The 25,406-nt window shown below is 43.0% G+C and overlaps 1 protein-coding gene across 2 annotated transcripts; it reads right to left on the reverse strand.

Annotated features, from left to right (window-relative positions):
• Positions 1-614: 614 nt before the first annotated feature.
• etv6 (ETS variant transcription factor 6) lies at positions 615-25,112 on the reverse strand. 2 transcript variants are annotated; one of them, XM_070928888.1, is made up of 8 exons: positions 24,793-25,112; positions 20,818-20,944; positions 8,796-8,960; positions 5,403-5,537; positions 2,447-3,052; positions 2,080-2,222; positions 1,323-1,423; positions 615-1,188 (listed from the first exon to the last, which is right to left on the reverse strand). In XM_070928888.1, the coding sequence occupies exons 1-8, from the start codon at positions 24,820-24,822 to the stop codon at positions 1,086-1,088; spliced, it is 1,410 nt and encodes a 469-aa protein (XP_070784989.1). In that variant the 5' UTR covers positions 24,823-25,112; the 3' UTR covers positions 615-1,085. The 2 variants fall into 2 exon arrangements, with proteins under 2 accessions (XP_070784989.1, XP_070784988.1); XM_070928887.1 differs by having other exon boundaries at positions 20,818-20,947.
• Positions 25,113-25,406: the final 294 nt, after the last annotated feature.

Below are 25,406 nucleotides of genomic sequence, written 5' to 3' on the forward strand. Positions count from 1 at the left end.
CACTGACAGATACACCTCCAAATGAACCCCAATGAGACAATGAATCACCATCTAATTAGACATGTAAAGGCAGAACAGGTCAACTAATGTTATGACGCTCTCAAACTAACAGACTGCGTGACCATTACGCCACAAAGCTCATTTGGAAATTACTAGATTAATAATTCACAAAGTGAATTATTGTGATTGTCAGAAGACTGAAGTGTTAAATCTAAAATATTGTAATGTCTGGCTCTAAAATGGTAATTAAGAAGTCATAAATTGCATTTGATTGACAGTGATGACCCCCCCCCCCCCCCCCCCCCCCCCCCCCCACTGAGACATCAATGGCACCAAAAGCAAGAAATTCACAAAAGACCATAATATATCCAACATGATGAACTGCAGCCACATTTAAAGCTAGAAATGACCATTTAAAGCGGGAAGCTGAGCAGCATGTTTGATGAACTGTTGAACACCCTGAGGCGCCTCATCAACACTTGTCCAGTACTGCCATCATGTGGACATTTGATGCACTTCACCAAACTTCACTGACGCTCTCTGTGCAGAGAAACGAGAGAAAATGCTGTTTATGTTCAGGTAAATATCTTAAAGTACAGTCCACGCCGAGAGAATACAGTTTGATCAAAAATGTTTATTCCATGGTGAAAACATTCCTGTCACACACGCACACACACCCAATTTTCTTTTTACAAACAGCAAAATTCCATAGTATAATGCATGTGAGGGGACAAGAACAAAAAAAATAAAAAAATCATAAAAGTGACATAAGCACAAGGTGATGGGCTTCTTGCAGTTCAATCCGAAATAAAAAGGGAACACTTAGAAAGTCCTGTCAGCTCGGTCCATCGGGAAAATCAAAACAACTGATGCTGTTTGGTTTTTTTTCTTTTTTACTTCAGGAAAACATCATCCTAAGGCAAACTTTAAGAGAGATCAGATTTCATGTCCAATACAAGCGAACGTCCCCGCGCTCTGGATGCAACAACGATTGTTCTGGCTGCTTCTGAAAGGCATCAGCGGCTGTAGTAGTAGTAGTAGTAAGTAGTTCATGGACTCGTTTTGTTCCCCCCCCCCAGAGTTCCTCAGCACTCCTCTTTGATGTAGATTTGTTCGTCTGTGTCGGACTCCAGGTGCTCCAGCCGGTCGGTCTGTCCGTTCATTATCTCGTCGGGAGTTTTCATGAACCTGAAAGGAAACAAGAGGACATTTATTGAAAGAGTATTTTTACCATGTGTGGCCGGTGACCCACGCAGGAAGAACAGAGTCAGAAAAGTTCAATATATCATGAATAGCCTGATGAAGTCTTTAAGTTGATGTACCTGAATAGAAGTCTTTGTCCGGGCTCTTTTCTGATAATGTTCAGTTTGTAGTAGTGTCTCAGTGCTCGCGACATCTTCTCGTACGTCATATTAGTCCTGTTCTGTAAGCGGTAAGAGAAGAAAGCTGTCATTATTCATAATAATGTGGTGTCATCTTTAGATGCTCTGAGCCACTTTAAAGCCTCGTCTGTAGAGCAGGAATGGCACAAAACATGATCAATATACACATGTGGGGAACGTGGGGAACGCAACCAGCACAACAAGTACATCCCAAGAGGAATATACCCTCATTCCCAATGGGATGAATGAGGAGATTTTATTTGCTTGTTTCTTATGAAGTGAATATAATTTGAGTTGTGTCTCTATGGTTTTTCATGTTTTAGTATCCTACATCACGGGACTCTGTGCCTGAGGTTGGAACCCTAACCCTGGCCACTTGGCGTCAGAGTTTGTTGGCTGTAAAAAAACAAAACAATGAGCTAAAAGCGGCTCAAAGAAACTGTCGAGCTGAAGGTGAACTGCAGAGTTGGGTGATGTTTCTCTGTGAAGTCATCTTTATGAGCAACAGATTTCATATCACGTGTCATCTTTTACGTCATTGTTGACATAAAGACTATTGATTAGTGCAGCTTTAAACTGTTGTAGAGTCTTTTCTCTTGCCTGGATGTGGGAGGTCCCTGCTCACTGAGCCACCTGCAGCCTGATCAAAGTCAGCAATACCTGAACACCTGGAGCCCCCACGGTTCGGTGAGCTTACCTTGTGATTGCCCCAGAGCCTGGCCAGGCCGTTGGGGTCCATGATGCGGAAGACTTTGCTCTCTGGATCCTCCCAGCGGATGTAGTTCTCGTACCTGCTGTCTGACAGGAGCTGGTAGACATAGTCCCACAGTAGCCTGCAGTCTGCGAGGACACAACAGGGAAAGGCAGAGTTTGCATTGGGTATTGGGTATGGAATTATGTTTTACGCGTGACGCGTAGTGTCAGAGACTACCAAAGGGACTAGATAAGTTACGTCCTGCTGTCTCTGTAATTATCTGCTCACATTGTGACTACAGATGTGTTTTTAAATAAAGATGCCACCTCGTGCAGCTTTAACCTGTAACCTTGTGAAGGCTGAATCTTACCTGCTATCCGTCCGATGGGTATTTGTTGCTCCTCTGGAGGAGACACGGGCATGATGACGTGGTTCCTGTAGATCGCCTCCTCCTGCTGCTGCAGTAGGTGCTGCTGTTGCTGCTGCTGGGACAGTGGTATCTGATGGTGGTGGGTGTGGATTTTCCCCTCACGCCCGTTCTCGTGCGTTGCCTGAGACGGGGGTCCACCGCGGCTGTGCCTGAAGTCCATGGCGGCACCCCCGCCGCTCCTGCTCGGGCTGAGGAGCAGGGGGTTCATGATGGCGCTGGGCATGAGCTGGATGACGCGAGGAGGGCCCGCCTCCTGGCCCCCAGGGCTGCCCGGGCATGGAGCTTCTCGGGGCGTCGCGCAGCGGCCGTTGGGTGCAGCCGGAGACACCGACAGAGGGTACATTTCCTCGGGCAGGTGGTGGTTGCTGTCGGGCAGCTGGGAGAAGGCCTGGAGGGGGTCCTCATGGGCTGGGCGGGGGTGGTTTGGTTCCGGAGGGGATCGTCTGGTGGTTGGATGGTGAGGGGAGCGGGAGCGGTGCCGCAGCTCGATGGTTGGTGGATGCTGGGGGAGTGGCTCTGTACCACGTGGAGCCCGCCGTACCGTTTCTGAGGTAAAAAAGTGATTCTTTTTAGTTGTTTTTCAACCAGAAATGTTAACATTTGACGGTTCCAGCTTCTCAAACATGACAGTTAGCCTCTTTACATTAAACTGAATGTCTTTGGACTGTTTGTCAAACTAAAAAGCCGTCCAAAGACGTTGCCCGCGGCTTGAGGAAATCATGATGGGCATTTTTCACTCTTTTCTGACTCAACGATTAATCGGCATCATTATCAGTTTGATTAACTTGGATAGAGAACAAATTATCAGTGAATTAGTTTGTTCAGCACATTTGCCTGAGGCTTGCATTTCAGTGATTCCTTTTGGGTGTATACCATTTTCTGTGTTTGCCATACAGGTGTGCCAACCATACACAGATATTGGCTATCAACAGTACAGTAATAAAACAGCAACAGCACCAGACTGCGACCGGCTTTGGCCTGAATCAACACCTCCCTGATAGCGACAACTCAAATTCAATATTATGAGCTTATTAGAGGTATTGCTCACTTCAGGCCTGTGGTGCTGGCATGCATTCAGTCTAATCTAGGATATCCCGATTATTTTGTCCTTTCATTGTACATGTATCTCAAGTTGTACCAAGCCGGTCTCTACTTTGTCCAAAGTGGCAGAAAAGCCAAAAAAAATACAACAATCTTACTAGAAAAGTAACAGAGCATGAAATGAAGTGGTGTCATTTAGCTATTTCCCTTACCTGTGCCATAATTTGTCCCTACTGCCAGTAAGTTAAGGTGTTTATTACTGTTAGTTCCTGGTACGCTGGCTTCACACAGGAAAAGACCACTAGGTGTCGCTACTATCCTACAGTTTGGCTGAGAGTGCTCATTGTATTATGTTTGATGAGGTTTAGTAAAAGCTCTCTGGTTTTTCTTGGAAGTAGTTGGAATTTTGCTCCTTCATCCACAAGCACAAACATCTACAAGGTGGCACTCGAAAACAAGGAAGACAGCCGCAACAAATATCAACGAGGCAATCTGTGCCTAAGCCACTGGAGCGCGTGCTGAGTGTCGTCCTGCAGCCTGTTTAAATAAAGCAGCATTTCCTCGTGGAACGGGTTTTACCGTCAACATGTGAGGCTGTGATGATTGTTGCTGTGTCACATTTCCTCAGATCAGAGCCAGAAAACAGTCTCAGGTATTTCACTGAACTTCATAATTACTTCCTTGGCAAAAACAAATCACGGGTGCCCTAGTGAAGACGTCGGAGCTTCTAAGGAATGACACCAACTGATGACTTGCGCTTGCACTATCTTAATCACCACATTCGAAAAAGATCAGCTCAAATGATCTACATTTTCACTCAAATCAGAGTTATGGCTCAGACGCATAGGTGTGTCTAAAATGACCTGGCTGGTCTGGTTTATGTTTTTGCAAGAAAAATATTTCCGCATTTCATATTCCTCAAATAATAAATAAAGTTTTTGTATTTTAACGTCAACTTTCCATAAGTGGTTCAAAAATGGACCTGATACAACTCCTCGGGACATCTGTGTCCATCCTGATCAGTTATTTCTGTCAGGTATAGTATATTTACTGAACCACAACTCAACTGTCATCATCAACGCTCAGCTACAATTTTACATTTGGCACACGTAATTATAATCTTTATTCTTTCCCTCAGAAAACGTGACATCACTTAATTGATGCCTATTAGAGCTATTAGAGGATCAAATTAGCCTTCCTATGGCTGCTAATATAATGACTGTAGTTGTTGCAAATGTTTAGCGACTTGGCAAAGTAGAGAATCAAGTTTTTGTATTGTCACCACACCTTAACTGTCATTAGCATGAACAACACTCAGCTACATTATTTTACACAGCAAGACATTTTTACATTATATGTCTTTTACCTTTCACAGTTTCTGCTAATAATGAAGTTAGCCCACTTGATATAGCTACTTAGCTAAGTAGCTTAACTACTTACCATAATATTGTCTAGTTTGATCTTTTGATGATGGGTGTAAATCTTCATTGATTGTAGACAGTATAGTTCGACACGTGTGTATAGCTGCAGGCAGGTCAATTTAGGATTCAGTACATTGTTTATTTTAGATTTCTCCTTCTACTGTGTTGACATGGCTGCGAGATACAGCTGATACAGTCTTACAGATGCTGGGTTTTTAAGTCATTCTTGATTGGAATTTAAATTATTTTGAGCAAAACTGCAAAGATAGCATGTATTTATTATCATTTTGGACCCACTTATGGAGGAACGCAGGTTCCAATATCCTAGGCATCTAAGGGTTATGGTACAGTAAATGTCAACTATCGGTGCTTCCCAGTATGATTTAGACAACACCATCGAATCAAGAGCTGAAAATGCCGTTGATTGGACTGACCTTCAAGCTTCAGGTGCTGCACAGCGCTTTCAGGCAGCGAGTGGAAGGAGTTCCCAGGGAAGTAGGCAGACGGGTAAAACACGTGAGGCTTCCTCTGCTTCAGGATGTGCTGCAGCAGCTCATATAGGACGTCCCCTGCAGGGATACAAAGGCCAGAGGTTACGACACGTTTCCCGGTAGCATTTCACGCCTGCATAGAATGGGAAATTAGCGCTGGTGTCATCCACAGAATCATGTTCTCCCTTCTGTCGCTCTGCTTTCCAGGCAGCAGGGAGCTTGAGCAATAATGGAAGAGTCCCTGAGGAGGCAGACACCACGTTAGAGTGACGAGTTTCAGGACGGGGTTGTTGTGGCAAATCTAGAAAGAACATTTTCTAGATATTCACAGCTGAAAGTGTAGGTTTCCTCTCAGGTGACTGCACCCAGTGTGTTTCCTCCTTCAGAATAATCCATCATATTTAAACCCCCCAAAAATCTGTGTTGTAACCATGAGCTGCATGGAAATATTTTCTACTTATTATGATTGGAAGTGGAAGTTTCCCAGAGGCAAACTCTCTTGGGTTCACAATATAAAGCTTGGATTTTTAGAACAACAAGACTGTGTGTTTAAAAAAAACGACATACCTACGGGCATTGCAGACTACTTAACATGAACTAGATGTTGACACAAGTGAATGGGCTGTGGGTCTATATGACTCTGGTATTCTCAGTTAAAGTGGTTATACAGTAGTGTTGACACCAGGCACAAAGCCTGAGCAGGAAGTTCACTGAATGATTAACAGCTGTTTGTTTTGCCTCAACACAGACGGCCGCGGCTCGTCTCCTGGCGTCACGGTGCGTTGACATGGTTATGTTACACAGATAACCACGGGTACAGTGGATGTGATTTTAACAAACCTCGCCATCACACATAACCTAAAAAGATCAGGCTTACCATAACAAGGAGATGGTTCTCATAAAGGAAGTGATGGTGAACATGCGCACACAAACAAACACACCCCTTTCAGTTCTCACTTTCTGGTCCTGTGGCATTGAGTTGCTGTGTGTGGAAAATTCCTGCTTGCTGGTGCATTAAAGTTTGCTTTGATTCTGGATTTAAAACGCCGGTTTTAAACTTAAGAGCTTCACATTTCGTCTAAAATCACTTTCACTATGAACCACAGTTACTAGAAAATTAAAGATGCAGATGAAAGTGTCCTGTCGTAACTGATATATGCAACACCCCCTTTTTGGCTTTACAGTTTTCCCATTAAACATATTCAGGTCGAAACATGTAGCTGCAATGTGGCTCGACAAACTGTGTGGCTGATTATTGGAAGTGAGGTTAAGACATTCCAGGAAAAACATTTTTTAAAAAGTATTATTATTATTAGAGTTTCAACAAAAGGAAACTATGGCACACAGCAGGGACTGATGGGAACTACACCCTTACAGTCTCTCAAAGGAGGAAATGCACACTTCACAAGCCAAAAAAAAAAAGTGCTCTGTTCCCTAAAATGACGTTTTCACTGATGTCACCGACAACACGGCCAAAACAACTACCAATATTGAAATGTAATCGATCACTGACGGCTTTATCTCTCGACACCCTTTGTTTTTGTTTTACGCAAAACGTGATCAAACACCAAAAGTTGCTGATACACTTTTACAACAAAATGACCTCAGTGTCACCTAGAGACAACTAAATCCAGCTAATAAAACCTGCGATGATGTATCACATTTTCCCAAAGATATTTCCCAGACTTCAATTTCTCCACAGAATGGGAAAACGTTTTTGCATAAATGAAATGGGAAATCATGATACGAGCTTGACAACAGCTGTCAGCTGGGCCACGTCCCTCTATAACTACATCCCCTCATTTAAAGGGACACATCAGGGTCTCTGATTGTAGGAAATATATACTGAAGCGGAGCAACTTTACTTTCTGTTCAATAGGATTAAAAATGACTTATTCAAGGAATCAATGTTCAAATTGAATACATGAAGAAGCGCAGCAATAAATAAATAATTAATAATAATTAATTAAATATATAAATAAAAGACGCATAATCAAATGAATAAATACATATATTGGTCAAGATCTTGCAGCTAGCTAACATCAGTAGCAGCATACAGCTCAGCTTTATGTACCACTAGCAAGGCAAAAGTAATAGAGCTGAATGGATCCAATCACTTTTTACAGTGAGGTTAGTTACACTTCCATCATTAACATAAATGAGGAAGTAGAAATACATAAATGTGGGAATATATTCTGAATTATTTATTTCCTGATTAATTAGCAACGTTTATTTTTTCATTGAATTATTTATGTGTTTAGTTCAGCTTTCATTTGTGTATTCTTTTCTTCATTCATTCTTTTTTCCTGTATTCATTTCAGCATTTATTCTTTTTTTTTTGTCCTCCATACAATTTCCACACTCTTCTGGAGTCAAAATTTATTTTCCTATGTCTTATTTTTATATTTCACAATGCTGATCGCTCATTTCATCCCACTCTTATGACTCTCATCCTGAATCACTCCTCACGGCTCTGACTTCGTCCCTGACTGACTGTGTGGTGTAGAAATTCCAGGAGACACTTTCAGACACTGAATCCTGTTTCAATTCCTGTGAAAAATAGACCATCCACAACTCTGCAAAGGAGAACTTTTTTTTTTTGCTTTATTTTCGTGCGCCTGGCCGCTGGCGTTGCCGGGGCAACAGTTGAGGTTGGTTTTGTACTTCCTGATCAACCGTCTCCTACTTCCTCCCCCAGCAGCCTCGCTGTGACAGCTGCCTCCCTCCACTGTCGCCTGACACTGCTGCCTTCACTGTTCTCCTCCAGCTGACTTTATTGATTTTTAAAGGGTGTAGTTTTGCTGTAAACACATTGATTTTAAAGCGGCACCGCCGCAGGTTCTCATGTACAACTAAACTATAATATTGGTCTAAAGCACAAAGGGCATCAGCTGTCAAAGTGTTTGACTGTGTGTTTGACCACAAAATGTGGTCATGTTCATATACATTTATCAAGTGTTTCACTCATCTGTGAGGACCCCAAACTATCCATTTCAAATTTGATTTAGTCCTATGTTGTGACAGCAGGTGTCAATTGTTTCCTTTAGAAAAGGAGCTTCTATGTATACTTGCACCAGTTTTCCATGTGTTTCTGCAACTAGTCTGAGTGTTTCCATGATCTAAAACTGCTCTTCCTTCCTAGTTGGTAAATCTGGTTTTCCAGTCTTGTTCGTGCTCCAGTTGGAGTGAACCCCCCCCCCAAAAAAAAACATCTAATGCAATCAATGAAAGTGACTCATTTGTAAAACTTTCACTGGTGGCTTCAGTTTTCCCAGCCTGGAATACACCTCTAATATGTCCAAGAAATGAATGTAGGGGTGGAAAGAGGGCGGGTACCGGAGTGAGGGGATCGGTAGCGGAAGTCCTCCTTGGTGAGCAGCAGCAGGGCTTTGCCGTTCATCTGGAAAGAGCCGCTGGTGATCGGACGCAGGGCGAACTCCTTCTCTGCCCATCGCAGCCACTGGGCCACATCCTCCCTGTTCCAAAAGACTGGCTGCAAACCTGGAGTTGGAAGGATTTGGGCAGAAGGGAAAATACTTCCGTTTATGTACATGTTTTTATTTCACACTTGCTTTGGCAATGTAAACGCCTGTTTCCCATGCCAATAAATCCCTTTGAATTGAACTGAAAGGAAGAGGATGACGGGAAGGGAGTCGAGACCAAGGTTTGGTAAAGAAGCAACAAAGCGGAGGTGAAGGGGAAAGGATGGAAGAAAAGAAGGATGAGCTCAGAGAAGAAGAAGCAGAAGGACGGGGGTCTGGGGGCGAGGAAGGAAGAAAGAAGGAAAGGCAGGAAGGAGGGGAGGGTGAAGGGGAGGGTGGGGGAGGAGGAAGGAGGCAGAGGCAGTAAAAAGGATATTGAGGAAGTGGAGATAAAAGCCAAAAGGAGGGAGTGATTACGGGAACGGCAGCGGAGATAAAGAAAAAAAGATGAAGGAGGAGACACAGTCAGAAAGAGAGAGGAGGTTAGAATAAAAGATTAAAAGATGATAGGTTAAGGGGAAGAATACAGAATGAATCACAAGGATAAAAAAGGAGGGGGAGGGGAGTATATGAGAAAGACGGTCAAACTGTTATTTTATTTGATCTGCTATGATCTGTGCTGTTCTTTGCTCTCTGAACTCCAGACAGGCACATCAGAGGACGGACAGTTTATTAGTCTGTGTATAAACAGACAAGGACACATGGAGGGAAAGAGAGGAGAGGAAACAGCAGTGACAGTCTCTCTTTCTCCCCCTCCCTCACACTCTGAAATGTTTCTTTCACTGCTGTGGGAACAGGAGTGTCAAACATCTGCACTGGTGACCAACAAGCATTTAGAGGCAAGAATACAGATCCGAGCAGAAGCTCAGTTTCATCATTTCATCTGAATGTTGTGCAAAAGGGATTTAAGTTGTCAGAACATGGAGTGATTTAGTTAGCTAACACAAAAAAGAAACATTTTATTTCATTCATTTATGATGTTGAAGTGCTAACCAACTAGCTTACCTAGAAAGCAACACAATTGTATTGCTAATTTGACACTTGCAGCAACCACCATGGCTAAATGCTAAGGCTAATGTGTGCGCTTTTCTCACTTTTCAGACCCTCTTAGCGACTTTATTTCTAAAAAGGGACAAACGACAAATTTAACTTAAACGACTTAATTTACTTATTCGGACCTTCAGGGGAAAGGCAAGAAATATATTCAAATATATTACATTCATTCCCATTCATGTTGCTCAGAGTAGTCACAGTTTCTATGGTTACGTTGACACTTTCACTCGGATTCTTCTCTGATTTTACTGATTGACTATATAGTTTGTTTGCTGACTTTTAGCGACATTTGCAGCTAGTGATAGCTACTTTCACTGGGAAAGAGTTGGCACCAGTGATGGTGACGGCCACTACACAGATACTGTGCCTCAAGAACTACAACAAACTAAATATTATAATATAAAAACATTTTTGAGCTAATACTAGAGCACTAGGCTTCATTATATTTGCTTTCTCCTCCTTTACCAATTGTCCATTTATTGTCCAAGTTATAATCAAATGTTATCAAGCCAGATGACTCACACCACTGCCATACTGCTGGAGGTTTATTTCAACCAGAGATTATTTCTGAAATGTTCTCAAACGCTGATATACTTGATATTATCTGACATAAAAGGACGTATACTTGTAGCATTACACATCAACATCTGTGACCCTTATATATCCTGGTTCACACAGATACTGCCACCTCATCATTTTGCACTCTCAGTTCAGCCCAAATGATTTGCTGCATGACTCAGACTCACCTCCTTCTATCTCCTTCTATCTTCCACATGCATACACACACAAAAACAGACTTGCAACAGTGCATGGCTTCGATCAGTACGTCCGTGACACCCATGCGGAGCATTACTACTCATTTCTTACATTTCACTTATCGCCCGGCCTCAAACACTTCCTCTGGGAGTCGGACAGCTGTTATCTTTGGCCGCCAATGTCACTGTCACACAAGTAATAGGAACCTTGTGCTCGCTTTCAGGCCTCTCCTCCCTTTCAGCCCCCCCACCCCCACCCCAACCGTCAAACAGAGGAAGTTTTCACAGAGAGCAATCAATATTAAATGAAACCCTGTCTAGATTGTCAGATTCCCATTTCTTCCCTTCCCTTCCAGTCCTCTGTATTCAGATAGTGGCACGAGCGCTGCCGATAAGGCCGGGAAGGCCTCGGTTATCTGAAGCACAGCTTACAGCCTGTCAAGCTCTGACCCTCAGCTTGTCAACAGACATCCTAAGAAAGTGTCAGGGAATGGGATACAGGTGTTTCACAACCACAGGAGCTACTGGTGGGCAGATAAGGAACTTTATTTCTTCATATTTTTTTTACTGGGTTTCTACTTTTGGGGCTTTTTACCTAAAATGTGTCCCTTTTTATGTTTAAATTTAACTGGACTATATGACAGGAATAGATTTAGGATGCACTGGAATACTCCTGCCTGACTACATTGACTTTCTATCAATATTGAATCAAGCTGCCATCTGCACTGCATGCACCAGCTGTACGTTCGTCTCTCGTGGCTGACTTGTGAGAGCAGCGAGGCCGGGGCGGGCAGCAGTGCAGCACGGGTCGCAAGGTCATGGCTGCGGTATGCTCTCTCCAGGGCCGGAGAGAGGTGCAGCCCTGCCAAAACCCCTCCAAGATCCGGTCTGCCGGCCTCAGCCATCTGCACAGAGCCCAAAGGAGGAAGCAACAAGGGGAGCAGAAGGGAGGAGGAGGAGGAGACGTGTCCCACAACGCACTTTGGCAGGAAGCAATCCAGCGTGGGCTCCGTTTCAGCGCAGGAAACTTCCTGCGGTAAGGTTAGAGAGTGACGCCGGAGGGGTTTATAAACAGACAGCAGCGAGACGCAGACGAGAAAAGGAAGAGTGGAAACAGAAAGGAAAGAGTGATGAGAGCGGCAGCGGATAGTGTGTGACGATGGGGAAAAAACGAAGGCACATGAGGTAAAATAGCAGGAAAAAGAGGACTTAACAAGAGGAAGGAAAGGCAAACGGGAAGGGAAACAGATACTAAGCCACGACTCAGATGTCCACAGAAGAGGACATCATGCTCAGGCCTGAATTGCTGCTCATATCTGATTCTTTTGACCGTTCATACCTATTCTGTGATGTAACCAATATATGAAGCTAGTTCAGGCAGTCAACTGGAGGCCGCGCCACACTCACTATTCTTATTCCAACATATATCCGACGTGCCCTTCGGTTACGGTGGTGTACTGAAGCAGTCGGTGCTGTGCACACTCTTTTGCCGAACTGCGCGCTGCCACATCGCTCACCTGACACCTGTGTCGTCACTGCTGCAGCTGCTCATACAGCGTATAAACACTCCAACTCCACCACAGCATCCACCTGTGGGCTCCCTGCTGTGCTGAACTTGGTGCTTACTTGTGGAGAGTGACGAGGCCAGCGCCAAGACGGCAAATATCAATGCTGTATTGACATAATAATTAATTCCACGTGAGTTGGCTGATTGATCTAAGGTTCTGTATTAATAGCCGGTTCGAAATTAGAAATTAATACCACATTTAGATTAACTTTTGCATTTATTGTATTATAAAGCAACAAAAAACTAAAGAGCTCAGATGAATCACTGCACTGTACCTACGAACCAGTTTCAGTCTGAATCTTTAGCTTTTGAATGACATCAAGTGTCTCTCCAAATACAGATCAAGTCGCTCATTTTTTCTCTCTCCATTGACGTGTCTCTTTGTCCTCCATGCTATCGTTGCTCAAGCTGCCAAAAATATGACAGTCGTAGGTGAATCACGAAGATTATTTATTTGCAGTCTTGTCAAGGCTGACTGCAGTTTTGAAAACCTGAGTCCCATTCAAGCTGAGAGTTTCAGGATCTGATTTTGTATCTTATGTCCATGTGATCGAGACAGAAACTGACTCTAAACATGATGGGAAACTTTCTGTTGCGGCGCAGCCAGTGAAACATCCTTTAGCTTACTGAGAGGTGGGAAGGAAAATGGATGGCATGGACAGGGAGTGCGAGGAGAACAGAGAGAGCACCCTCGACCCTGACACTCTGTTCCTTCGACACATTCACACTCCTCGAGATAAATTTGTCCTCTGTGGTTGTTTTCCATCAGAGAATCTGTTACAGATTCGTTGCAGGTTGCAGGAAGAAAATCAATTTCAGTCTTCCTTGTCATCAGTCTCTGCCTTTGTATCACATCTCAGGTTTACAGTGTTCATGGTAGTGTATATAGGTGTGTGTGTTTCTGAGCATGTGTGTGTTTACATTGAATAAAACCCTCAAGCACGACAGCAGCACGATCCCAAGCCCTCGACTAAACCGTGGGCTCCTAATCCTCTCTGATGACACATAATTTTCACTCTGTGGTTTCTCAGGCCCCCGCTCACGCTCGCTCACACACATACACACACGGCGCGCACAAGTTGCCAAGGCAACTCATAAGCGCTCGAGATGAATGAAGGGAAGAGGAGGATGAGATCACTGGTATCTTGTTTCGTTGTTGCGGTACAGAAGCCCTCAACTTCCCCTCGCAGCCAGACGAGTTAATGAGGTCCGTCCTGCTGTGAAGCTTAAAGGTCCCGTCCAGAATCACAGTTTAGCTCTGCGCGTCTCACCAGCACTCACACTACTGCCATACTGCTGCTTATGTTCTTCTCACCCAGCTGAAAGCTGCAACGACGACAGCCTCTTGATACTCAGACTGACAAAAAAATGTATAACTTACCACGCTCAGCAAAGATGAACAGACAGGGTTCATTTCTTTCTGTCTCTTTCTGATTGGGAACTGATCATTACGTCACTGATCTATCTGACTGATTTCAGGTTAGGTTATGTTGCTTTGTTAGCAAGCTAACTCATCGAAGTCTTCCAATTAACACGTTAGCTGTATCGCTGAGTTGCCAACTACATATTAAATGCTCGTAACAAAAATCGCTGTATATTTGATTGTGGTGTTAGAAACACTACTGTTCCTCAATGCAACATACATGGAAATTGAGGACCTACTCACAGCTGATAAAAGTGAAACAATTTTGGTGTTGCGCCAGCTAGGGAAGCTAATGATTACTTTCATTATCAATTCATCTATCGATAATTTTTTTGATTAATCAATTAAGTTAGTCTATAAAATGTCCATCCCAGAGCCCAAGATGATGTCTTTACCACCATAGGTCATGTATTATTTATTTAATGTTAATTTGTTTAGGGACAAAAAGTAGCATAAATCAATGCCACACACCACAGCATTTAAAGCCTAAGCTAATTTAAGATGGGCCTTTAAAATACATAAAACTCAACAACAGATACTCAAGAGACAGTATAAAACACAAGCTCAACAATACATATGTACATTAAAAACACAAAAGTCAGAACTCAACTAAAGTACTGAACAAATAATACAAGACGCTTAAATTCATGTCTAATCATTTCGAAACAGCTGTTGATGGAATGAGTTCAGCTTTTCTAGTGCGTCAAATGTTTCCTTTCTCTTTATTTGTTTAAGTGGAACAAAACTGCACACATGCTGTATTTTGAGTCATACACGAATCTGAAAGTCTGAGATATTGTTTTCTGTTCGAAACTCCTGACTTTCAACAGTCTAAAACACACACAAAGACACGACAGATGCACTTAAAAATCTCAGACAGAGGATTTCAGCAGAGCCTGAACTGACTGAACTATAACTAAATAAACAAAAAGGAGGCATTGCTGCATCAGTACGGCTGGGACTTTGCTCTCCAAACCCAAAGCTCCTTAGTCACTCAGTTCTTCAGTAAATGTTTGCCTTTTCTCTCAAAGCAGAAGTAGGCGGATATTGGTCTTGCTATCTCAATAAAGAAAAGTTTTTTTCTTTCTCCAGACAGAGGAGGAGGAGGAAGAAGGAAGGAGGAAGGAGGAGGAGGAAGAGGAGGGCTGGCCGTGACCTTCCGACTCCCTGACTCAGGGACATGAGAGCAACACATTTCCACAGTTAATCCTCACACACTATTCATCTCCCCTGGCTTTGTGTGTCTCTCTGTACATTGGTTCCCTGTCAGGTGGGTGTGGCAGGGGAAAATCCACCTCTCCACACACACACACGTACACACACACACACACACACACACACACACACACACTTTTACTTTTCAGTCAAGAGAACAGACCCCCCCCCCTCTTATTCATCCTCTGCTTCCTCCACCAGCATGCACGTGCTTGTCCCCGTCCAGCAAATCTGGACTTCATCCAGTCAAAACAAACATAAAACAGATCATCAATCACACGCAGCTTTTATGGCCAGGAAGTAGCGCGACCTGTTTTTGATAGCTTGTTGTCGAGCGCAGGAGCAAGCCGGCTCTTGTAGGTTAGTTCCTGAATCCAGCTTCAACTGCCACTCGTCCTTTTGTTCAGGAGCCAATTTTTCTTTTTTTTTGAAAATGCTGAAGCTTCAAAAGACATTTGTTGACTGAATCAAAAGGCCCCTGCTTGTCTGAACCCCCCCCCCCCCCCCCCCACACACACACACACACACACACACACACACCTTATAAGCAACGTATACTCTTTTTTTCTTTCCATGTGAACAAAGTGAAGTCAGCATTTTGTGCAGTGTAACACTTAGATGATCCACTTCAAATGCAAAGCCACCACAGCAGCGTTTCACAACCTTTATGTCTTAAACCATGTCTGCTTGTGAACGCTCATCCCAGGATGCACATGTCTACAACTTCTCAGATAGTTTCATCTAAAGTAAACCTATACACGAGCAACTTTATGTAGCCGAAATATGCTTTCATTTAGCTTTTTCTGACCTTTCCCCAGATTTGGGAACCATTGCTCACCGATTTATGTCATTTATTTCTTTTTCACACTGCAGAGCTAAAAGGAGTTTCAATGAAGGTCGAAGTGGAAATCCATCAAATCATCATTTTGGAATGTCGTCTCCATCTTTGTTGGTAAGTGTTCCAACACTGCGTTTGCCAGAATCACCTGTCCTTTAAAGGGGCAATCAGTATACTAGTCACAGGGACTTCTATGAAACATGTGACAGTTGTATTGTGTCTGTTCTGTGGCTCTGGAGGAGCTTTGTCAAATGTAAAAAAAGAAGACATGCACCACTTCCAAATTCCAAACTACATGCTAATTCTAAGTCTGTAGTGTGTTCATGCTAGAAAAACATTAATTACACTCAAATAAGTCAGTATGCATACAAAGAATACAAAGAAATACTTTAGTAGTTTTTTAGTTTTTTTATAGGGGAAATATAAAACACATCACCTCCTGTGTGGCAGGAAAGAGCAACAACCAAACTAAAGCGTTTATAGAGCAAATGGGAAAGATGTCGTGTGTGTTCATTGTGACGTTCAGAGTAAAGCAACCCCCCCGTTAGAAACGCCATGTGGAGTGTGTTGCGAACAGGAAGAGAAGGGGGCTGCGCTCAGCTCGCTCGCTGGCATGTGAGAACAGTTTCCCTTTCAGAGGAGAAAAGAGAGCCAGTTAAAACACACACACACACACATACACACACACACACACAACAACAACAACAACATTTATTCAGGAAGCGCCGTCTGCCCACTCAGGAAATTCCTGAGGACAAGAGCTGCTTCCAGGGGCAGGAAATTTCCCCTCAGAAAGACCAAACACACACACACACACACACACACACACACACACACACACACACACCATACTTTATAACACCAATTCCCCCACACAGCAAAATTGGTAATATACCACAGAGAAAAAGACAGCGACCCAAGGAAGCTGGTGAGAGGATTTGCAGTTATGTACAGTAAAACACACACACACACATACGCGCGCGCACACACACACACACACACACACACTTATTCATACACACACGCATACAGTATACACCTACACTACCTCTGGCAAGCTTTGCACAAAGACACAAGATTCACTCACACTCATCCACCCACTCGTACAAGCATGCATAGTGCAAACCCAGCTGTGAACACACACACACACGCACACACACACACACACACACACACACGCACACACACACACCAAGGAAACCAGCCAGTCTTGTTTCCATGGACATAAGATTTTTTTTTAATCATCCAGTAAGATATTTCTACTCCTGCAGCCACTGTTCTTTCTATTTCCTGCATGTTTATGGTAAAATAACACTGTATTTTTAAATAATTCACTGTTTTCCCACTGATGAGCTCTCAGTTGCGTCATGCTCCCGAGTACGTGGGCACCATATCGTTGCCTGGATTGTGACTGAATTAAATCCCGACAAATCCAGTTCATCGGTGAACCTCAGCACTGCTTTATTGTAAGAAAAAAACCCTCCCAGGCCTTTTAGTACTTGTCTCGACACAGAAAAACAAGCAAAACGTCACGGGTGGTTGGCAGCACTCCTCCGCTAGCTGCTTAAAGCTGCACATTTGTCTACTCACAGACTAATACTGCTGGATGATTCCTTTAATCACCTGTTTAATGTCAATTTATTTTTAAAGCCACAATAGAATACAAAAAAATATTTTTTTACAAATGTGCAATTCATGCGTTGTAGTGGGGCTCTGTCTATTTCAAGTAACAGAAAAATGACAAATGACAAGTTAAGGTTTTACGGGGGGGTTATGTGCTCGACTATTTCTTGACTTCCTGAAGTCTTGTTGTCACTGTGACGTTACCAGGCAACCAGCGCTGACTCTAGGAAGTGTATTCTCCAGGCTCCATAGCTTGACTACCAATAAGCACAGATCTTAGTTGCTCTATATTAACTAATCAGAAGTGGAAGCTGTCTGAGGTTGTTACTGGCCCTTATTAGATATTATACCATGGAAACTATTAAACTACTACTATTAGTAATGACATTTTTTTTATTGTTGAATAGTGCACCCCCACATCTGGATTCAGCACCACATTATAGAAGTTACGATGCTCTTAAACTGCAATTTAGGTGTGATTTTAACATCGCTTTATGAACTAAATATACTATATATTTTTGTAGCATAGTAACGTCGATGCACCTCTCTGTACAGTTTATTTCTTGCTTATAATTCAAAACATTGTAACTGCACTGTAATTCAGGCATTGCACCATAATTTGTGCTTCTTTTGTTGAGATTTTTATTCCATTTACCTTCATTTTAATCTATTTTGGTACATAGCTATATTATTATTTTTTATGTATGCACACAGTATATTTATAGTACACATGTATATATTTTACCATGGATATCGAGCAGCATGGGAACAAAATCTTTCTTCAGAACAACTAAATCTTATCTCTGATGTTATCTTAGATACAAGTTACTATGCCTTATTTGGCCACACAAATCAGCATAGATGCATAGAATCATTACAATTATTTCACAGAAGATTCAGTGTTTCACAGAACAACAGACAGGAACCACGATGGAGAAAACAATATGAAAAACCTGCTAACACTCAGGATGACAAAGAACCCCCCCCCAAAAAAAGATGAAGCAAAGGATCTAAACACAAAGTGAAAATATATTTTAGGGAGTGATTAGAAAAGAAGGCGAGATATTTTCACGACATTAGGGTTTGTAGTGGGTTGCAGTGATGTCTGGCTGAAAGGGTTAAGATGGAGCCTGGTAGCATTCTTTAGTGTGAGGAGCAGGCTGCAACTCTCCTCGATCTAATCCACTTCCTCCCCAGGAAATGGAGAAGGCGGATTTCTGCCCACACTGCAATTTCCTCCCTCATTCTTTTTCTTTCTGTCTTTTTCCCCCCCTCTCCTCCTCCCTCCTCCTCCCCCTGCTCTCTTCCTTCCCTCTCCCCCCTCAGGACAGAACTCCCTCTGAGTGTGGGGGTTAATGGACAGCTTGTTTTCCAGCACATGTGTGTTTAGATAGGCAGGAGGAGAAAGGACGAGCAGAGGTGTTTCAGGCTGCAGTGACAAAGACATGTTACTGTCTGTCTGAGGGAGTAGAGTGGATCCCGACCAGCGGCAGCTATAAACTAAACACTGAAGGTGGGGGGACATTTTCCTGACCTGCAGATGTGTGAGAGTCATGTCTGTGTGAGGAACTGTGTTTGAAATCTGATTAAAACAAAGTAGGACTTCCACATGTCTGCGGATGTGAACTGACCCATCGGTTTACTCGACAGGAAACTCAATGCGGACCTGTTGAGCGTTCTTCCTTTTTCTGCAACAATGCAAAAGAGGAAGTGGGCTGAGGGAGTTTCCTGTGCGTCTCCTCCAGCCTCAGCCTGTGCAACCGTCCAGCCCAGCTCCCCCACAAAAGCCCTAAACTTCACACTTGCTAGAAACAAATAAATAAACTGGTTAAATATTGACGGACGCATTGGACAAAGCAGCTCATGGTTACTCTTTGAACATCGAGCCTATCTCTTGGCACAGCTCCAGCCCCGCCTGCTCTATGATTGGTTAAGCAACAGTGAGCCAATGCAACCGAACCAAAGCCCAGAAGGGCCGTAAATGCCACAGTGTTGCTTCACTTCATTTACTTACACCTTTTCAAAACATACTTCCTTCACTGCCTCACCTGCAGACAGTCTCACTTCGCTTTCTCTCTCAAGTAACACCGGAAAGTTTAGGTAGTGTCAGATGCTGACCTGTGCAGGTAAATCTAAGACCTGCAATTGGTTTTCTTTGGTCTGAAGTTGTCCTTGTTGTATTTTTACTATATATTTGGTTTGTTCTGATTCAAAGAAGCCAATTAATAGACAATCAGTGCTCTAAACAAAAGCCACATGACTTCCAAGTAATGTGAGTTACACAATATCTAAAGTTTGCTAACATTAGCTAATATTAGCCACCATAAGCTATAACCATCAATAACAAAATCTGAGATGTCGGAAGCAATTCAGACCTAATTTTATTCCATAACTGCAAACATTTCACTGCCTTTATTTTTCCCAATCATTACTCCCATTATTACTCTTAATGCAGTTGCAAGCAGGGACTGATTCACCTTGATGATGTATTCAAGGAAGTTCAAGGACTCCTCTAATTCAATGGTCAGAGGAAATGTGAAGTCAACATCTTGTGTATTGAATGGTCTTAATCAAAACATGATCATTGAAGAGGAAAACAGCACAATAGATGAATTTAGGCGTCAGTCCAGGCATCATTTTGCTCTGGCTTTCCAACAATGACAATGAATTTTTTTTCAATAAATTGTTGGGATTGCGTTCTTAATCCTGCTGAAATTTGCAGGGGTCTTACCCCAGCCCTCCACTTCTTCTTCTTTCTCTCCTTTCTCTTCCCTATAAGTTTGTCGTTCCTTCCTCTTCCTCTATCACTCCCAGCCCGTGTGTCCTCCGCTCCACATTATCTGTACCTGACTGCTGTGTAACTGTTGGTTATTCCAGTACAGTTGGCCTGTCAGTTCTGGTCCAGTGGAATCGTGTACGGTTCAAGTGTCTGACCCCAGATCTGCCTCGACGCCTCCCAGCTGGGAGGTCCGGCATGACTGGGCCGGCACTCATGCAGAGATAATGATGTGTGTGTGTGTTGTCATAATTGAATGTGATGGGTTTTTAACTATTAAAGCGATATCTCGCAACATTTTTATTTATTCATGTTGGCTCTTCTGACTCTGATAACTCTGCCTCCGTTTGCTCTTCTAAACTCTCTGATGTCGCCACCTGCGGAAGCGACACAGTCCCGCCCCCACACATTTAGATTGACAGGTGATTTCAGGGATGAGACAAATAAGAATATGACTTCCCAGATTATCACTTCAACCAAACATTTACAGTGCGAGATGCTAAAAACACTGACAAAAATCAATGTGTCCTCTTCAAATGACCGACTGATCAATGTGTGTAGGAGTCACTGCTCATCTGGGTGTGTGTGTGTGTGTGTGTGTGTGTGTTTGAGTGTGTGTGACTCACGCAGGTGCGCAGGCAGCCTGGCAGGCTCGTCCTCCATTCGGCTGGCTGGCCTCGCGGCGGGAGCATGGACGGGGGAGGAAGTGGAGTTTGGCAGCGGGTTCGCGGAAGGACTGAAAGAGCTCCTCTCCTGCTATGAATAGACACAGAGACACAAAGCATGGCTCACAAAGCTCCACGACGCACCGGCCCTGAACCCAAACAGCCCCACGCCAACTCGCCTCACCTCGCCGTGCACCCACAACATCGGCTAGTCTTGGTCTCATCTCTGTACACAGAGGAGTGTGTGCTTCTGATAAACTGATACAAAGGCCTGTCATGCTGTGGAGACGCAAATATCCAGAACGCCTTATATGCTTTAGCACATGTGTTGCTTTGCAGAGCAGTAAAGTCCTAAACTGACCAAGTCTTCGAGATGCACTAGTGGCTCAGAAACAACCCAGCTGGATTTTCATCATCAATCGTGTGCTCTGTAAAATGTCCAAAAATAGTCAAACATTTCCGTCACCATTTCGAAGAGCTTGAGGTGACATCTATAAAGTGTACAGTCCAAAACATATCATTTTAAATATCAAGTGATATAAAAACAGAAAAGCAACTGATTTGGGAAGTTGGAACCAGCAAATGTTTGATGTTTTACTCAATAAATGAAACTATATATAATCAAATCTTTTGGTGACATTTTGGAGATCAACTAATCTAAAAATCTAATTGTTTCAGCACTAATTGGCACTTTTTGCAGCAAAAACATTTGATTACTGTACACACAGACTGTAGGCAGTTTACAACAAATTACTTGATAGATAGACGATTAGTCTCTAAAATGTCTCTAAAATGCCTGGCACAACTTTCCAGAGTTTGAGGTGATGACTTGAAATTGCTTGTTTAGTCTGACCGACAGTGCAATATTAAATTTACAATGACAAGACACAGCAAATGCTCACAATATTGTTTTTCATTTTAATTAATCGACTAATCTAGATCTGAAACGATAAGTAATTTAATCGATTACCAATTTGTCCTTTTTTTGCTGGTTCCAACTTCTGAAACATGAGCATTTGCCGTTTTACTTCGTTTTATATTAGATTACACTGAGGATCTGTGGGTATTACACTATGATGGACACTGTTTTCTGACATTTTATAGACTCCACAATCAATTAATTTACATAATCAGCTGATTAACCGATGCCTTAAATACCCTAAAATAAACATACTGGCAAAAACAACAAGAAAACAAGTGAGCGAAAATGAGCCATAGTATATATATATATACTGACAGTCTGTATTTTGGTCCCTTGCAGTGCAGTGCCCTTTTCATAATGAGTCAGTACAGGCCAGATGTGGTAGCAGCAACAACAACTAGTAGTAATTCTAGCACTTAATTAATAATAGTTTTCCCAATTATCTTTGTTACCGAAACACCTGAAGCCGTGCCAGTTACATCAGCACGACACAGACATACAACCATCTCTGTCTGAACTGAGGATACTCAAGTAAGCATTTAGATGTATTGAAGAACATAAACCCTCAACTGAGATGTGTTTCAAAAGCCAAACATTCAACACTTTCAGCTTCCAAAAAGTGAAGATGTGCTTTATTATTCTAAATTAGATGTCTTTGGGGTTTGGACTGTTGTTTGGACAAAACCAGCTGTTTGAATATGTAACTTCTTTTCAGAAAATGACAAGCATATTTTTCCATAATGAAAACAGTTGCTAGTTGCAGCCCTCTCCAGGATACTCTTGAGATTTTACATACTCTAGTTCGGCTATCGTACAGCACACTTATTGGATCTAGGTTATGGTATGAGGTTTTCCAGTTTGCGGTCTTTCTCTGTTGACTGGTTTCCTTTTCTGCAAATGAGGGCAGAGCATGAAGCCCCCTTAGTTTCTTGAGGAAACGAAGCTTGCTTTTTGCTGTTTCTCCCTCCAGTTTCAGCCTGCTGTCACCACCCAGCCACTCTGAGACCTGCACACCAACTGTACGCACCAGGAATTTCCTGTGGAAGCCAAGCAATAATCTTTAAGTCTTTTATTTCCTCCTCTCAGAGGCGAAAGGCTCCTCTCCCTCCCTCGCTTCACATCCACTTTCTAAAGATTCAGTTGCTCAGAAAAAGGTTGAGTGAGTGGCAAGGCGACGGGGGCAGTTGGGACAACGCTTGTGATAAAGACGCTGCAGAAAAGGCAAAGTGATTAGTGACAGAACTGAGCTGCAGCACGGAGATGAGGGGGAGTCCGGTCCACTAGCGGCTGTGGTGAAAAATGTGAGCGAAGTGGATCAACTGCAATCCAGCATGACATCAGACTCAGCAATGAGACCTCATCCCTCATAAAACAAAACACCATATTCCACTTTCTGTCACTGAACAGCATTGCTTTTTAGTTATTTCATGCTGACCTTGACATCCCAAAGAATATTTCAATCATGTTGCTTATTAGGGCTGCAACTAACGGTTAGATCAACCATAAACCTGTCAAATTTATTTTTTAAAAATGCCCGTCACAAGTTCTGGGAGCCCAAGGTGAACTCTTCAAATGTCTTGTTTTGTCTGACCAACAGTCCAAAACCCAAAGACATTCAAATGAAGAAAACAGAAGTGCACAATAGCAGCAGATCCTTTTTTGATCCCATTTGAGAAGCCAGAACCAGTGAGTGTGTGTTTTGCTTGATTCCACAACAGAAACAATTAGATGGATGGATAGATAGATTATGAACATAGTTGCCAATTAATCAGCAAATTTTTCAGATCTAGTTCCTATTGGGACTCAAAGTGACGTCAAATTGCTTCTTTTGTCCAGTCCAAAACCCAAAGACTCTTCATCTTATTATCATGGATAACAAATAAGAGCAGCAAATCCTCACATTTAAGAAGCTGCAACCAGCAAATGTTTTACATTTGTGCTTGAAAAATGGCTGAAATTGATTATCAAAATATTTAGATTGCAATGTCATACATAATGACACATGTCATCACGAGCACAAAGTGTCTTCACACTGTTCACACAGTCTGACCCGCAGCCATGAAAGCCAAAATATTCTTTTAATAATTACACTTTCAAAAGTAAGTAGGCTGCAACTAACGATTATCTTCCTTCATGATTGATCTATTGATTATTTTTCCGGTTCATCAAGTTGTCGGTTAGTCAATAACGTGTCTACAAAACAGTGAAAAACGCCAATCACAATTTCCAAGGGGGATGTCTTCAAATGTGTTGTTGTCTGACTAACAGCCCAAATATTCAGCTCACAGTGATATAAAACAATGAAAAGCACTTGGAGAAGCTAAAATAACCACATGTTTGGAATTTTTGTTCAATACATGACAATTAATCGATCATCACAAAAGTTGCCCATTCATTATCTCTCCGTCGACTAATCGTTTCAGCTCTAAAACAGAGGGAACCTGTCAATTGTAGCATAGATTTACTTTATTATTATTTATTTATTTTTGACCACTTCAATTGCAGTATGCTGAGTTTGTCAATGGCAGTGCTCCTATCCCATTACAGTATTCCATATGTGTGTTTTAGGCCTGTGAGTTCAACAGCTGCTCTTTACCCCTAATGTTTTGTTGTGACTGGACGAGGACGAGAACCCTTTCAAACGCTTCCTTACGGATGCTCACAGTTATAAATGTGTTATGTCGTAGGTTACTAAGACGTTCGCCCACCGGCTTTGGTCACTTTTTCTTTTTGTTGGGGTGAGGGCGGCAAATGAACATTTTGCGTGACACAGACAGTCACGACTTCTCCCCACCAGCGGAGTGGAGGCGAAGTAAAAGAGCGTGGAGCCGCGAGCAACAGATGACTAGCAAAACAAACGCGCCTCAACTGAATGGCGCTGCAGCTCGTGCTCCTCGGCGACAGAGGTGATACGCAGCTTTCGTAAACCCCAGAATATCACGAGCCGCACGAGCTGAAGTGGAAAGTGTCTCCTGAAGGGCAACAAAGAGGAGAAAGCGAGCCGAGTGTGTTACCTTGTTCGCAGCGGAGGAGGATTCAGACATTATCTCCCGTCAACTTCTCTCCGTCTCCTTCCACTTTTCCGTTGTGCTCTCCTCTTTATCACCTCTTCTTCTCCTATAGAAAGCCACACAGCAGCAGCAGCAGCAGAAGAAGAAGAAGAAGAAGAGGCGGCAGTCCGACTGCTCGGCTTGTTATTGTGGGAGAAGTTGTTTTTTTCATGTAGCCTGCTTTTCTTCTTTTTTTATCTGCTGGCCGCCTCCATAGCGCGGCTGTCGGCGTGAAAACTTCTTTTGTCTGCGTGTGTTTTCCCTTCATATGTCGGCAGCGTGCTGGTTAATAATCCCTTCCTGGAAGAGCGAGACTGAAGAGAGAGAGACGGACGGGCACTCTCTCTCTCTGTCTCTCTGTCTCTCTCTCTCATTGATCTGGATGTGTGTAAAACGGCGAAATGACGTGAATTCCCAGCACTGAGCCTTGCCCCCTTTTAAAGGGAAACCCGTAGCAGGAAATCGCAGCAGGTCGCGAGGCGGAGATGCAGCTACAGGCTGACAGACGGGCCGCTTTTTCTATTTATTTAGTTTTAATCAAAGCTTAAATGCAAATGCGGTTACACAATAGGCTAAAC

The sequence above is a fragment of the Enoplosus armatus genome, chromosome 22, assembly GCF_043641665.1.
Source record: "Enoplosus armatus isolate fEnoArm2 chromosome 22, fEnoArm2.hap1, whole genome shotgun sequence".
Taxonomy (NCBI): Eukaryota; Metazoa; Chordata; class Actinopteri; order Centrarchiformes; family Enoplosidae; genus Enoplosus; species Enoplosus armatus.